At 43.8% G+C, this 16,784-nt stretch overlaps 1 protein-coding gene across 3 annotated transcripts in view; it reads left to right on the top strand.

The window, feature by feature from the left end:
- The first annotated feature begins 1,753 nt into the window (after positions 1–1,753).
- USP30 (ubiquitin specific peptidase 30) overlaps positions 1,754–16,784 on the top strand; it is a 51,224-nt gene continuing 36,193 nt past the window's right edge. Inside the window, exons 1-4 of one of the 3 annotated variants that reach the window (XM_073629953.1) lie at positions 1,789–1,907; positions 4,134–4,443; positions 12,459–12,568; positions 15,930–16,109. In XM_073629953.1, the coding sequence (XP_073486054.1) occupies positions 12,466–12,568; positions 15,930–16,109 (283 nt within the window). In that variant the 5' untranslated portion in view covers positions 1,789–1,907; positions 4,134–4,443; positions 12,459–12,465. Of the gene's footprint in view, positions 1,908–4,133; positions 4,509–12,458; positions 12,569–15,929; positions 16,110–16,784 lie in introns of those variants that run through there. The other 2 variants (XM_073629943.1, XM_073629961.1) reach the window with 2 other exon arrangements.

Here is a 16,784-nt window from a genome sequence, read left to right as displayed (position 1 = left end):
AGGGGGGGGCTGCGCTGATAAACAATCAGCACAGACCCCCCTGTCAGGAGAGCAGCCGATCGGCTCTCCTCTACTCGCGTCTGTCAGACGCGAGTGGGGAAAAGCCGATCAATGGCTCTTCCTGTTTACATCGTGATCAGCTGTGATTGGACACAGCTAATCACGTGGTAAAGAGCCACCGTCGGAGGCTTTTTAACGAGATCGGTGTAGCAGTGTGTCAGGCTGACACACCGCACCACCGATCACAGCGATGCGCATGCGCGCCCCCACGGGCGCGTGGCAGCTGTTATCCTGCTGGACGTCATATGACGCCCAGTCAGGATAACGCAATCACCGCCCGGACGTCATTTTGCTATAGGCCAGGCAGGAAGTGGTTAAAGAAAATAATATTAACATTAATTAACATTAATAAAATTGTAAAAAATAATAGAGAAAATAATAAAAACAAAAAGCTACTGACGACACACTGCTCTACTGACACTGTCCACTACCCCCACCCCCAATCATTGTGAAAAACAAAAAATAAATAAATAAATTGTAAAAAATAATTAAAATAAAATTGTAAAAAAATAATAATAAAAATAAAGAACTACTGACACCATCCTGCATATATTACTCACCGCGGTACACTCCACACTCCTCACATGCACATTATACCCACCTACATACACTCCGCACTCTCCTGCACATACTACCCACGCCATAGACTCCGCACTGTACATTCCCTATTTAACATTACTACATTCTGCGCTATGTAAGTAATCTCAGACTCTAAGACCCCTTTCAGACTGGAGCGTTTTGCAGGCGCTATAGCGTTAAAAATAGCGCCTGCAAACTGCCCTAAAACATCTGCTCCATTCCGAGGGCTTTCACACTGGAGCGGTGCGCTTGCAGGGCGTCAGTAAAAGTCCTGCAAGCAGCTTCTTTGGAGCGGTGAACTCACCACTCCTCCACTGCTGCTCCCCATTGAAATCAATGGGGCAGCGCTGCAATACCCCGGCAAAACGCCGCTCCAGCGGCGTTTTGTGGGCAGATTTAACCCCTTTTTTGGCCGCTAGCAGGGGGTTAAAACCGCCCGCTAGAGGCCGAATAGCGTTGCTAAAACGACGGTAAAGCGGTGCTAAAAATAGCACTGATTTACCGCTGACGCCGGTGGCGGCACAGTGTGAAAGGGGTCTAAAAAAAAAAACCACACCCCGTTTAAACCACGCCCAATATGTAGCATGGTTTAAGCCACGCCCACCTCCCTGAAATGAGTTTTTGCAGGCTGTAGATCAGACCAAAATGAGGGACAAATGAGGAAGAAAGAGGGACAGAGGGAATTTGTTCCAAATCGGGGACAGTCCCTTTGAAATCAGGGACAGTTGGGTTTTGGGAGCTATGGGTTGCTACATTTTGGGGGGACTTCCTCTCACTTCCTGCTTTGGTTATGAGACAGGAAGGGAAAGGAAATCTCCCCAATGGAACACAGATGGCAAAAATAAATCTCTCCCACACACTATCCAAAATAAAATAAAATCATTTGCTTATACTGCTACTTTGAACCCTTGAATTTTTGTTTCCCACAGAGTTTCCATGTAGAATAAGCAATCGTGCAACACTTTTTTTGTCCTAGCCCTACACAGTTATAAGTACCATCCCTATGTGTCACAAACGGGGTACTTTAATAGCTTGATATTTGCAAAAAGAAAAAGAATGGTTTCCATGGCAACATCTCAGCACACCGGAACACATTTGCTCTCCGTACGCTTTCCCCCCTGTGCTTCGAATTCAGCGTCTCGCGGGAACAGGAAGCAGGATTATTGGTTCCGCTTTGCGGTATTGGAGCTGGGCGTGATGCTCAGAGGCTCGGCTCGGGCCTCGGAACCGACAATCGGGGTGTCATTACGCAGAGGAGCCGGAACCAGGTTAGGACTGGCGGCATGTGGGCTTGGGCTGGGACTAGACTCTGCAGAGTGTTGGCTGTGTGGTTTATTATGGGAAGGCTGTGTAGGCCGAGCACTTCCTAGTCACTCCATATGAACCCTGTGATTACACTGTGACCTCTCCACTGCTAGTGTTTGTCATGGGTAGAGTGCCTGACATGGGCACAGGGGAGGCTCGTTTGGGCTGAGGGATATAGGAGACTTTTGTTGTGTCTGAACTAGTCTGGGTCTCCAAATCAAGGTTTAGTTCTGAACAAAAACCAGCCACACTGCATAGCCCAATGATGGTTCTCACCGCCTGGCAAACTCGCCCATTAAAATTGATAGGAGCCGCGCCGCAACCTTGAGCCAAACGCTTAGCTTGTACTCGCGGCACAATGTAAAATTGCAGTTTGGCAATAAAAAAAGTTAAACAACAAAAAGGTCAGGAGGTGGCAATAACACTTCCTAAATGCATGCCAACAGCTGCTATACTGCCCCCTGAAAAATGATCCATTTCAGATTGCTTTTCAGAGGGCGGTAAGCTTACTCCCGGTCAGAGAAGTAAAATTGGTGGCTTTTTCCCCCCTTTATTATCACCCAGTGATCTGGCCAGTAACACGTCCTCTGGAAGAGCAAAAGTGACACCTTTGGACAGTATTCTTGTCAGTCTGGGGAGAGGATACAGTGGCACAGAACCACTTCCCATACAAAAAGAACCCTAGGGTAATGGGAGCCTAATCAATGAAAAGCTATATGGAAATCCCCCAACAAAAAACCCAACCCACACACCTCCCACTAAAAAAAAAGATATAACCCCAACACTAAATCCCCAAGATGAAGCCCAGAGCAGCCCTCCTAGAGAGCTAGGACAGTGCAACCACAACCCACACTACAAGATGGATCCCCTAGAATCCGCTCCTGCATGCTGGATGGACCACGGTCCGTGTCATGGGTATACTGGCAATACAGAGTCTCGAAGGTGGTGACACTGCACCTTAAGGCCACAATGAGCAAACGTAGCAGAACCAAAAATCAGGAATATCTAAGAGCCAGTATGAAAAACACTGCTAGACAGCTGTATCAATATGGATGAGCTTGTGATGAAAAATGACAATCCTTGTATATGGGATGTGATGAATATTAGATAAGGCTCTCTCCAAAGGTGGGAACAATGAAGGAAATTCCATAGGCCTGCTGTTTCGTTACTGCGTAAAAGTAGATGGACTGCACCAAGGGCTGTGTGCACTGCCAACTACTCCACACCTAGAGTTGTCCGAGAGATACAGCAAGGATGAAGTGAAAGCGGACAGATGGGATCTATGTGAGCCAATATAAAAGATGACAAAAGATTTCTCATACTGCATGTGGTCCGGCTAGTGCTGTCACTGGGTCCCAACAATCTGGGTACTCACATGGTGATGCCGATGTGACCAGTGTTCAGGTTGTCATATACTCACTGTCCCGTACCTGCCGTCTAACAATTCCTCTGTGTGCGCTATGAAGGTATGTCCTGCTGAAATCTCAAAATATGCAGGCAGGGAAGTAGCAGTGATTCACACAGCACACTGGTGCAGGCAGGTGTCCCAAATCGGTATCAACTTGCAGATGGTTAAGAGCATGTTATAATCCCATGTACGTTGTCAGTGGAATCAGCTCAAAGATGTGAGTTCCTGCCGGTTCCCAAATGGGGAAGTTGAAGCAGAGTTCAGGTAAACAGCATGCGGTGCATCAGGGGATCTGTCCCTTGTCTACATGTTTCGTTCCTAACCAGAACTTCGTCAGAACATACAGGCTCTCTTCCTGTCTCTAAGTTATAGTGAATCAAGGCACAGCCCATTGATTTTCTAAAGTGACAATCCATATAGGAGCCCTCTCTAAAGTACATAAATTAGGGGATTCCATCATATTATTAGTGCACTGTACACATTAAAATATTAGTTATCAAAAATAATGCATACCGGGAATATTATGCAGTCATAAAAATCATAATCCGTACAAAAATGCTCTAGGCTTCATCTAGGGTATTTAGTGCTGGGGTTATCTTTTTTTAGCGGAAGGGTGTGGGTATGTGGGTGGGAGGTGTGTGGGTTGGGTTTTTTTTGTTGGGGGGGGGTATCTTTGTAGGGTATAGCAACCTCTTTCTGATGCTGTGATCGTTTTCAATAAACACATATTTTGAGGGGATTTTTTAATTATATCTTTATTTTTGCAATTTATATGGTACAGAACCACTTCCAGCTGACTAGGAACATATAGCAGAACTGAACTGAAATCCTGCTTATTAAATTAGAGCAATTCATTAAAAAAGTGAGCACGCCCTCCGCAACTCCCACTGAGAAATCCCACTGCATCAACATGGATCCACCCCACTGGGCATTGGTGGCCAGAAACTAAATTCTACATCTCAGCACCCAGCCTGTTTCTCTTACTATTCTGTATCAGGGAAGCCCAGTGGGAGAATACATCGACAGGTGGGTGCCAGCATACTGCTCCATTCTGCATCTCTTGGACACCCAGGGAGAGAATACATCGACAGGTGGGTGCCAGCATACTGCTCCATTCTGCATCTCTTGGACACCCAGGGAGAGAATACATTGACAGGTGGGTGGCAGCATACTGCTCTATTCTGCATCTCTTGAGCACCCAGAGAGAGAATACATTGACAGGTGGGTGCCAGCATACTGCTCCATTCTACACCCCTTGCACAGACTGCTGTCTCCACTTTGTTTTCCCCATCACCTCCAGTAGCAGTGGAGTCAAGGGCTGTGCAGGGTAAAACTCTGCAGGTGCCCAGGAAAAGGATTTGATCCTTCAAGATGTCCAAAGCAAAGGATTGATAAATATAATTGTTATATTTACCAATCCTTTGCCTGTCCTGAGAGAACATCAGGGTGATCAGTTTTGGTCACCTGGTGTTTATTTCTAAATACTGAAATAGTACAAAATAAAAAAAATGTTAAAATAATTAAAAATCTCTTCACATCTGTGTAATGTGGGACTATGCACAGTATTATCCTCTATAAGAACACACATTAACGTGCGTGCAGCCTTTTAAAGCAGTAGTAAAGTCTTGTTCATTATTATAAAGAATGGTCCCCCGTGCAGGTTTAGGTCATAATGCACTGCATACTAGTACATTGTGACCGACTTACCTGCAGACAGAATCCTCCAGCGCTGCACTGTCACGTCTCTCGCTGGTTTCCCATGGCTTCTATCTTCACCTAGTCTTCCTTCCGGGTTCCCTATCTTCAGCCACTTGAATGGGCTTGCCACAGGTGACGTCACTCCCGCATATGTGCACAGAAGTCACATCGCCGCAGCACAGAGAGCAGGCCATAAATGCCCATGTGTGGCTCAGATCACATTACCCACTGACAGGCAGGGGGACATTTATGAAAGAAAAGACCTCTAGGGTCTCTTCTGTTATAAAAACCCTGCCTGGCAGCTGATTTTAGATTTCAGGACTTCCACTTTAAAGTTGACCTTTAACATACCTTTAGCAACCATAACAATTTGATAAATATAATGTTCTTTATTAAGGAGCATACATTCCACATTAATAATTATGCTACCAAAATGAGTGTGTGCTGTAAATTACCTCTGGCATTGCTTCTCTTTCTTCTTCCTGGAGGGTGCCATTTTGCTTAAAGGGTAACTCCACTTTCATGGGAAAAAAACAGCAAAAAATATAAATATAGCATATACAATTGCGATACAAGTTATATTGTAATTAAATGTTAATAAAAATTACCTTTCCTTTTCAAACTGCAGCTCTGTAATTTTCAGTAAATTGCAATGCAATATGGCTACCTGGAGGTGTTCAGTACACAGAATGTTTACAGAACGCCCCCCAGAAACATAATTTCCTGCTTGTGTGATTGGCTCACTGATTTACCCAGAAGTCTACACTAAGATTAATTTCAGATTTTTGGCATCCCCTGCAACAAAAATGTAATTCTTTGGCGCAATACTCTCAATAGGAAATAAGGTCTAAAGGGATGCAGACCCTGCAACTTTCCTCATTAGAGGCTTGATTCTGCAGCAGCTGGTTGATAATTATGAAACCACTCCCATTAGGCCTCGTTGACTCCATGGTGCAGAGACGTCAGCTTTGCTGCATGCGGTCTGCAAAGGCACAAAAAAAACAATTGTTCTCTATGTGTCCTGTTCACACCACAACACTGGTATTATGTATGGATTTTTTCTGCACGGGAAAAAAACTGACATGACATCAACATTGGTGTGAATAGGCACATAAATGATGCGCATGGTAACTGATGTTGGTTTTTCATCAGTTTCCATGCACGTATGATGTGAATGAGCCCTTAGACTCAGTCAGCACATGGGTGCAGAGGAACAAACAGTGATTTCTTCAGAATAACAAAAGGTAGCAATCTGCAACAAAGTTTGTTAAAATCCTTGCAATGCACATAGATCACCCAGAGGGGAATGTTTTTTTTCTCAACAAAAGTAGAGTTACTCTTTAAGCCCAGAGCCTCTGAGCAGAAATAAATCATAAAGTAGAACTAAACCCATGGATATAACAGTTTAAAAATAGTTCTATTCCTAGAATGGCGGGATTGCCAACTGTCACATTTTGTTTGTTTCCTTAACCAAACTGTCAAACCATCAAATGGCTGGTGTCATGATCACATGTGCAGCACCATGGCAGTTGCAGATTAAAGAGAAGCAGCTTCCTTGACTGTAAAAGATAGGAGGGTTTAATTCCGCCTTAAGCCAATCAGCTGATCGGCTTCTACAAATTCGGTAGTGCCTAAAAATGGAGAGCAACTGAGCATGTCCAGAGCAGGGTGAGACAGTGTATTGCTGGATTTTAAATAGTATAGGCACTTATTTTTAATGTTTTACATAGCTATACTTGTAAAAGGGGCCAGCCTGAAGTCATCTACCCGGACTTCCTTTTCTGACTAAAGTTCCATTTTAGGAGATTCTAAATGTTAGGAGGCGGGCTCCCTGATCGTGTGATTGGCTGTCACAATGGTCATTTGATCGGAAGCTCCTGACGATAAACAATGATTGAGAGTTGTCTGTGACAGCTTAGTCACTGTGCTGGGAGCATGCAGTGAGCACGCTTTCAGCAGAGAAGAGCAGTTCCCCAAAAACACAATTGTGCAACAGCTTGGCATAATTGGCACCTACTTCCTACCTACTACCCACATACAGTTAGGTCCATATATATTTGGACACGGGCACAATTTTTCATACTTTTGGCTCTGTATGCCTCTAGAATAAAATTTAAATGAAACAATCCAAATTAACTTGAAGTGCAGACTTTCAGCTTTAATTCAACATTATTTTGAACATAATATTTGAACACAAATATCAAGGAAAAATTTTAGGAGCTGCAGCCATTTTTATACACAGTCCCCCCATTTCCAGGGGCTCAAATGTAATTGGACAAATTAATATAATCATAAATAAAATTTTCATTTTTTAATATTTTGTTGAGAATCCTTTACTGGCAATGACTGCCTGAAGTCTGGAACCCATGAACATTCCCAAAGACCGTGTTTCCTCCTTTCTGATGCTTTCCCAGGCTCTAACTGCAGCTGTCTTCAGTTGTTATTTTTTTGTGGGTCTTTCTGTCTTTAGTTTTGCCTTCAGCAAGTGAAATGCATGCTCAATTGGGTTGCGATCAGCTGAATGACTCAACCATTGCAGAATATTCCACTTATTTTCCTTCAAAAGCTCCTGGGTTGATTTTGCAGTGTGTTTTGGATCATTGTCCATCTGTACTGTGAAGCGCCGTCCAATCAACTTTGCTGCATTTGGCTGAATCTGGCCTGCAGTATATCCCTAAGGCCCCTTTCACACTGGGGCGGTAGGGGGCGTCGGCGGTAAAACAGCGCTATTTTTAGCGCTGTTTTACCGCGGTATTCGGCCGCTAGCGGTGCGGTTTTAACCCTCCGCTGGCGGCCGAAAAAGGGTTAAAACCCCTCGTATTACCGCGGTATAGCCGCGCTGTCCCATTGATTTCAATGGGCAGGAGCGGTGAATACACCGCTCCTTCACCGCTCCAAAGATGTGGCTGGCAGGAGATTTTTTCTTCTCCTGCCAGCGCACCGCTTCAGTGTGAAAGCCCTCGGGCTTTCACACTGAACAAACAGCGGAGGCTGTTTAGGGGCGGTTTGCAGGCGCTATTTTTAGCGCAATAACGCCTGCAAACCGCCCCAGTGTGAAAGGAGCCTAAAGAACTAGGGTTTGAAAAGAATGTACTTTATAGGCATACTTAAAAAAGGTATCACAAAGTTTATTTGAATTTATAACAAAAACATAGAAAGACACTTGATAAAATACATATAAATCAGTGAGAGTGATTAAAACCTTCTCCCAGGTCTGCCATCTATCCAGAGTCCGAACGGGTTCAATGGATACACTAGGGGGACCTAGAAAGAAATCCTCTCATCATAGATCCTGGGGTTGGCCCAGGTCTGCAGTGTGACCCCTTACTCTCCCTTGCATGGCCCTGCCATCTCATCAGAGTCTGTCGAAACTAGTCGAGCACGCTACTTGTACCTTGAGAAGCAGATATGACACCTCCTGAGTCGGCTACTGTTACCCATCATTAACTATTTTTTGGAATTTACCTATTCAGGTTACCACATATGCTGTTGTTTTGGGTTGATTGCCGCACTCAGAATCTTTCTAGGTCCCGGGCCCAGTGTATCCATTAAACCCATTTGGACTCTGGATAGACGGCAGACCTGGGAGAAGGTTTTAATTACTCTTACCGATTTATATGTATTTTATCAAGTGTCTGTCTACATTTTTGTCATAAATTCAAATGAACTTTGTGATACCCTTTTAAAAACGAAGTATGGGTTTGGGGGTTTTCCCTCCATACTTACCTAGGTGGATGCAGCATCGATCCTCCGGCACCTCTACACTGAGAACCAAGCGATCGAACATCCCCGATGGCTTGGTTCTCATAGCTCCCTGAGCAGAGAGCTGCTGACTGTCAATTAGCAGCTCTTGGCTCTGCTCCTCCACACTCACTGGAGCGCTGAGCTGTAGATGGGTGGGGAGCTGCCGTCTGAAGCTCTCAGCGACTCACTCAGAGGCTAAGATGGGTATCAGTCCAGGCACCTGGCTGATCCAGACCCCCATGGTCGGGATGACGCGGTGCCTGGACTGATTTCTGTGACGTCAGCCGCTCTCTGCTGAAAACGGGTCACAGGCGTGCAAAACAAATTGCACTTTTGTGATCCATAGGAGAAGCCCAGCCAAACAAGCTTAGGCTGGACTTCTCCTTTAAGTATGCTTATAAAGTCCATTATTTTCAAACCCTATTTTTTTTACTCAAATTATGGGACATGGCATATTCTACTACGCTGTCCACAGTACCATCCTGTGGTGACAGCTTATACACATATAGTATCTCTCTAAACACTGCAGAAATCATTCAACTGCTTCTGTCTTCTGTCACATCATCAATTAACACAATTGACCCAGTACCACTGCAAGCCATGCATGCCCATGCCATCACACTGCCTCCACCATGTTTTACAGATGACATTGTGTGCTTTTGATCATGAGCTGTTCCAAGCCTTCTCCACACTTTTTATCTTCCCATCATTCTGGTACAGAATGCTTTTCCAGAACTGGTCTGGCTTTTTTAGATGTTTTTTTTGGCAAAGTCTAATTTGGCTTTTCTATTCTTCAGGCTTATGAATGGTTTGCACCTTGTGGTGAACCCTCTGTATTTGCTCTTGTGACGTTGTCTCTTGATTGTAGACTTTGACAATGATACGCCCACCTCCTGGAGAGTGTCCTTCACTTGTCTGGATGTTGTGAATGGGTTTTTCTTTACCATAGTGAGGATCCTGCGATCATCCACCACAGTTGTGGTTGTTTCGTGGACGTCCAGGCCTTTTTATGTTGCTGAGCTCACCAGTGCGTTGTTCTTTCCTCAGAATGTACAAAACTGTTGATTTGGCCACTCCTAATGTTGCTGCTATCTCTCTGATGGATTTGTTTCATTTTTGAAGCCTAATGCCCCGTACACACAGTCGGCTTTTCCGACGGAAAATGTTCGATGGGAGCTTGTTGTCAGAAATTCCGACCGTGTGTAGGCTCCATCGGACATTTTCCATCGGAATTTCTGACACACAAAATTTGAGATCTGGATCTCAAATGTTCCGACAACAAAATCCGTTGTCGGAAATTCCGATCGTGTGTACACAATCCGACACACAAAGTTCCACGCATGCTCGGAATCAAGCAGAAGAGCCGCACTGGCTATTGAACTTTTTTTGGCTCGTCGTACATGTTGTACATCACCACGTTCTTGATGTTCGGAATTTCCGACAAGATTTGTGTGACCGCGTGTATGCAAGACAAGTTTGAGCCAACATCCGTCGGAAAAAAACATGGATTTTTTTGTCGAAAAATCCTATCGTGTATACAGGGCATTATAATGGCCTGTTTCACTTGCATGGACAACTCTTTGGAACGCATGATGTATGTTCACCACAATAGATTCCAAATGCAAATACCACACTTAGAATCAACTCCAGACCTTTTACCTGCTTAATTGATGAAGAAATAACGAAGGGGTAGCCCACACCTGGCCTTGAAACAGTTTTTGATTCAATTGTCCAATTACTTTTGGTCCCTTAAAAAAGGGGGATGGCAATTCTTAAGAGCTGTAAGCCCTAAACCAGGAATCTTCAAACTACGGCTCTCCAGCTGTTGCGGAACTACACATCCCATGAGGCATTGCAAAACTCTGACATTCACAGACATGACTAGGCATGGTGGGAATTGTAGTTCCTGAACAACTGGAGGGCCGTAGTTTGAAATCCCTGCCCTAAACCCTTCCTCTGATTTGTATGTACATACCCACAAATTAAATCTGAGAGTGTGCACGTTCAGCCCATATCCATTATATAACTATAGCTTAAATATCTTTTGTTAAATACCTGAAAAGTCCAAAATTGTGCCTGTGTCCAAAAATATTATGCACCCTGTGTATGCCTACAGCCAAAACAAACACACACACGTGCATTACACACATTGTGGCAATGCATATTTTGTGTATTGGTGCACCAATACAGTAAGGGGCCTGTTCACACCAGCAGACACACGTTATGGTGCACATAATGCACACGCTAGTGTGCGTTGTGAGAATGTGCTGCATTGCGTCCTGCATTGTTACAAATCTTTGCACTGCTTATTTATGTTTTTTTTTTTAAATGACATTAAAGGAACACTAAAGGTAAAAATGTATTTTTTTTTAAATAACAAACATGTTATACCTACCTCCCACTGTGCAGCTCGTTTTGCAGAGAGTGGCCCCCGAACCTGGTCTTCTGGGGTCCCTCGCATGGTGGTGAGAGTTCTTGCGGGCGCGCTCCCGTGATACAACCGGCGGCCGTAGCCGCTGACTGTATCACTCGGCCCCGCCCCCCAGTGTGCCGCGTCATTGGATGTGATTGACAGCAGTGCGAGCCAATGGCTGCGCTGCTTTCAATCCAGCCACTCAGCGGTCAGGCTGATCAACGAAGAGGATGTCGGGGGTGAGCGCTGGACTTTCGGGGGCTCAGGTAAGTAAAACGGGGGGGGGGGCTGGGGGCGGCGGTATTGTCGGAAGTTTTTTCACCTTAATGCATAGAATGCATTAAGGTGAAACATTTTTTACCTTTACAACCCCTTTAATTCAACATCTGCAGCAGCAACATTGGGACATGTTGACACATATTGCCGCATGTTGTAACACACTGCATTGGGTTAAAACGTATGCCTGGGTCATTTTATCACAATGCATACCAACACATAGCACACATGGCACTGTGGTTTGACATTACCACAAGGCATGAAGCCACATCCAGATTTATAGTGTTAGTTACATATTTACAGTACATTTAATTTTCACTATTTCACAAAAAGACACAATTAAAAAAAAGAATTACAATTATTTCTTATTTTTTAACAGAATACAAGTTTATGTTCTAGATTTAGTAGGAGCTTAGTAAGTTATTTTATGTTTGTTTGCATTAGAAATTGTTTTAGAGTATTTTCATTGAAAATATCAATTTGGTAAACATTTACGCAACTATCATATGACTTTCAAAATCAGTAGTACCATCTTCTTTTTTTTTTCTACCAGTCCCGTGTGCTCAAAAAATGGTTTAGTGGGAGGTTTTTTACCAATTCTAAAAACTGTAGGTGGAGAAAAAAAAAAAAAAAAGAAATTGAAATATTGCAAAAATGGTTCGGCCACCTAAGATTTAAAGTGGAGCACAAGTGAAGGGGTTTAAAGGCTAAGTTATCCTTTTGAAAAAGTTAACTATACAGACAAGGGGCCCAGGAGGTTAAAAAACACTGCAGCTTAGAAAAAATGTGCTTAGCTTAAATGCCATACTGGTAGGCCATGAGTGGTGCCACTCAAGTCTGGTCAGAAGGCTCCCATTGTGAGTGATTAGCCTTATCCTGCCAAGAAGCTAGTTTGCAGCATACATTTGTGTCTTTTATATTTGTGTAGAGTTCAGCTTTAATGGTTTCCATTATTCATTTTCTTTTCTCTGCCAGGTGTAAAATGATGAAGAACTGGGGTATGATTGGTGGCTTTGCTGCAGCCCTTGCAGCTGGAATATATGTCTTGTGGGGTCCAATCACAGACAGAAAGAAACACAAAAAAGGTAGAAATTAAATTCTAGCTAATTTAGCTCATGTTGCCCATAGAAACAGATATTGATAAATGTAATATTAGGCCCCTTTCACACGGGCGGATAGAATTGTGCTTTTAGCTGCGGACAGATGAAGTTATCTACCGCAGCTAAATGCACACAATACTTTCCTATGGCCCCATTCACACACTTTAGTGACGGTTTTGTTACATGCGGTTTTGTGCAGATAGAAAAAATAAAGTTGACTGCATCCAGGAACGATTTAGCGCAGCTATCTGCACATAACTGAAGGTAATCGCAGTGTACTATTTCTCCTGCAGATAGCAGCGGCAACAAGGAAAGAAAAACAACAGGAAGCACATCAGAAATGGCAAAAATGTTCCAAACACAGCTAAACGCAGCCGCATGTAAACGCAGCTAATCGCAATGTACAACTGCAAGTGAACCCTGTGCCAGGATTCTGAATTTCAAAATAACAAAACATGCTTTTAACAGCGGCAGAACAGCCGCCCGTGTAAAAGGGGCCATACACTACATTTTATAAAATCTCTTAAACCCAAAATTTTATATATTGCAGCTTATCAGTCAATAGATGCGGTGGCTGCATTTGTTTTTGCCGTCTTTTTATCTGGTGATCTGGCCAGTAGAACGCCTCCAGTATTAGAGTGCCCCTACTTTGGATGAAGGAGCACGGGGACACCTATGAGCATTAACATCAGTTCGGAGGGGAGTGTTAGATGTATTAGCAGCTAACACTATATAAGCAGTTAGAGCAATTCCATTTTTCCTTTTGGGATAAAGGTTTAACACAAATAAAAACTGATCATTTTAAGCACCCATGCTAGCATAAAATGGTTTGTCTCAACTCTTTAACTGATACATTCTGCTGGAGAGCTTGTTCTTTTAAACAACAACAGATTTACTGCCTGGGTCACCAGGTGAAAATAGAAGAAATTCGGAAAAGGGAATGTAGTCCTCACACCTAAGAAATTGTATGCTTCAATATAATAAATGTTTGCTTTTAAATTTAATACTGCTTTAAGAGTTGTTGAATTTGGTTAGTTGACCACTTTAGGACTGAAGTGGTTAAAGGTATCTTCCTCCTCTTCTTCTTCCTTTTTTTTTTTTTTTTTTTTTTTTTTTTTTTTTTTTTTTTACCTGGTGGTAGACCTTTCATGTACAGATGATCTTAAATTTATGTGTACAGTTTAGTATGCTTTAAAATAGTTGCCTCCCTCCTCCTACCTATGTTGTATACTGTTGGCAAAAAAGATACACGTAAATACCTTTTTTCACTCTGCTCCCTGGGAGCATAAACAGATGAGCAATGAAAGTGGACAGTTTGATGTCACGGCTCCCAGAATTCAGCCTCGTTGTTAAGCTCTCCATGCTCTCTAAGGACTTATGGGAAAAATAGCCAATTAAACAATCTTGAAATTTTAAATTTTTGTAGCACACCTTGTGTTGCCATATTTACTGTTTGAATTATTTTTACAGAGTTAAAAGTCATAGATGGCTACAAATTAAAGTAGAGGTGTTGTAGTATTAAACATAGAATGAAAAAGGCTGTCGATCAAAGTCATTTAGCCAATCGAGAGAGAGGGGGTGGGGCCAAACGGAAGTCCGTGACTGAATGGGCACACGGAGCTGCAACTCTGCTCGGATGCCCCCATAGCCAGCTGTTTGCTGTGGGGGAACTCGACAGGAGGGAGGGGCCAGGAGCAACAAAGAGGCACCCGAGCAGAGGAGGATCCAGGCTGTTCTGTGCAAAACCAACTGCATAGAGCAGGTAAGTATAACATGTTTTGTTATTTAAAAAAAAAGAGACTTTACAATCCCTTTAAGGCATGTTTCTACCAGGTCATTTTCATAAGGCACGTTATGTGTGTTGGTTACACTGGCAGTGGCAGTCATTCTGAATGGTGCTCTAATGCACCTAAACAAACCACTGCAGCACATCACAACTCACTGTGTTCTGTGTATTGCACTGTGTTGCATAAAGTGTAAACAGCAACTTTTTTTTTTTTTTGCAAGCGTTAAGGTGTGATTAGCGCATTCATTTTTAATAGGTTGCCTAGCACAGCACACCACAATGGCTGTGGCCTTGCAAACCTCCCTGTGTGCACCCTCCCCTTATCCCTAAAACTAAATGTGCTTTGTTATTGGGGTCTGGTCTCAGGGTTAAACCTTCATTGAAAAGAACAGTCCTGCAGTGCGTACCTTCAAATACAAGTTAGTAATGTAATTTTCTATATTTCTATTCTGCCAGCTTCTCTTTAACCACTTCCCGCCCGGCCTATAGCAAAATGACGGTCGGGTGGTGGTTCAGTTATCCTGACTGGGTGTCATATGACGTCCATCAGGATAACAGCCGCCGCTCGCCCGTGGGGGCGCGCATCGTGGCGATCGGTGGTGCGGTGTGTCAGTATGACACACCGCTACACCGATCTTGGTAAAGAGCCTCCGGCGAAGGCTCTTTACCACGTGATCAGCCGTGTCCAATCACTGCTGATCACGATGTCAACAGGAAAAGCCGTTGATCATCTTTTCCTCACTCGCGTCTGACAGACGGGGAGTAGAGGAGAGCTGATCGGCGGCTCTCCTGACCGGGGGGGGTCTGCGCTGATTGTTTATCAGCGCAGCCCCCCCTCGGATGCCCAAATTAGATCACCAAGGAAGCCGCCAGGACCACCAGGGAAGGGGGCAACATTTGGATGGCCAAGTATGTACCCCATGGCCATCCACATGTGCAAATTATGCCCAGTCTGTGTCAATCTGTGCCCACAAATGGGCACTGACTGGCACTATTACATAAGACATAACATCAGTGATGCCCGGCAATGCCACCCATCAGTGTCATCAGTGTCACCCATCAGTGTCCATCAGTGTTCATCCGTGCCACCCATAAGTGCCCATCAGTGCCACCCATAAGTGCCCATCAGTGCCACCTATCATTGCCCATAAGTGCCCATCGTCAGTGCCACCTCATCGGTGCCCGTCAGTGCTGCCTTATCAGTGCCCGTCAGTGCAGCCATATCAGTGCCTGTCATTGAAGAAGAAAACTTACTTATTTACAAAAAATTTTAACAGAAACAAAGAAAAACTTGTTTTTTTTTCAAAATTTTTGGTCTTTTTTTATTTGTTGCGCAAAAAATAAAAAACGCAGAGGTGATCAAATACCACCAAAAGAAAGCTCTATTTGTGGGAACTCAAATTGCGACAGCTCTGAAAGCTGAAAATTGGCTTAGGCAGGAAGGTGTCTAAGTGCCTGGTATTGAAGTGGTTAAAGCGATTGATTTATCAAATATATTTATATTCTTAGTACCATATGAAACAAGTACATGTATCTTTCTTTTTGTATTCTAATTTATAGGACTGGTGCCAGGGTTACTAAATTTGGGGAACACTTGTTTCATGAATTCCTTGCTGCAAGGTTTGTCTGCTTGTCCTTCATTTATTCGTTGGCTTGAGGAGTTTACTTCTCAGTACCAGCTTGAACAGAAACACACCGCTCCTCGAAATCTGTCTGGTACATTGCTACAGCTTCTAAAAGGTATTAAAAACAACTCAAATGCATCTATACTGTAATCAGACACCCTTCTGTTCTGACTTTCCTGCCTATGTAAATTTCTAAACGTTCAAAGGTTGTGGGACAAATGCCAGACAATTGGTTATGAAATGTTTTTTTTGAAGCGGTGGATTAGAGTTCAGGTAGAGCTTGTTATTGTCCAGGTCTGCTTAGTATGGTACTAAAGGTAGAAAGGTAGAAGGATTGTTTTTTTTTACCCTAATTTATTACCTGCATTAAGGTAAAAAAAATCACTAGTTGTTCCAGCCGCCCCCCCCCCCCAAATACGTACCTGAGTCCTGTATCAATCCAGCGCTGTGCCCATCTGCAGTATCGCTGGTTCTCATTCTCCTCTCTCACAGGCCCCGGAGACAGCAGCGGAAGCTATTGGCTCTTCCAGCTGTCGATCAAATCCTGTGAGAAGGAAGCAGGAGCGGGGCTGAGCCCCACTGCTTGTGTCAATGGATGCACATAGCCTGGCTTGGAAGCGAGCCTGCAGTTGCGCCACCATGAGAAGCGGCTTCCTATGGGGGGAGCATCGAGACCTCCAGCAGGGGACCGCACAGAGCAGGTAAGTATAACATGTTTGTTATATATGTATGTGTGTGTACATACATATATGTGTATGTGTGTGTGTGTGTGTGTGTGTATATGTGTGTA

This window comes from Aquarana catesbeiana, linkage group LG01, assembly GCF_042186555.1.
Source record: "Aquarana catesbeiana isolate 2022-GZ linkage group LG01, ASM4218655v1, whole genome shotgun sequence".
Classification (NCBI taxonomy): Eukaryota; Metazoa; Chordata; class Amphibia; order Anura; family Ranidae; genus Aquarana; species Aquarana catesbeiana.
Note: the sequence above shows the minus strand (reverse complement) of the source record. Positions and strands in the feature narration are given on the sequence as shown.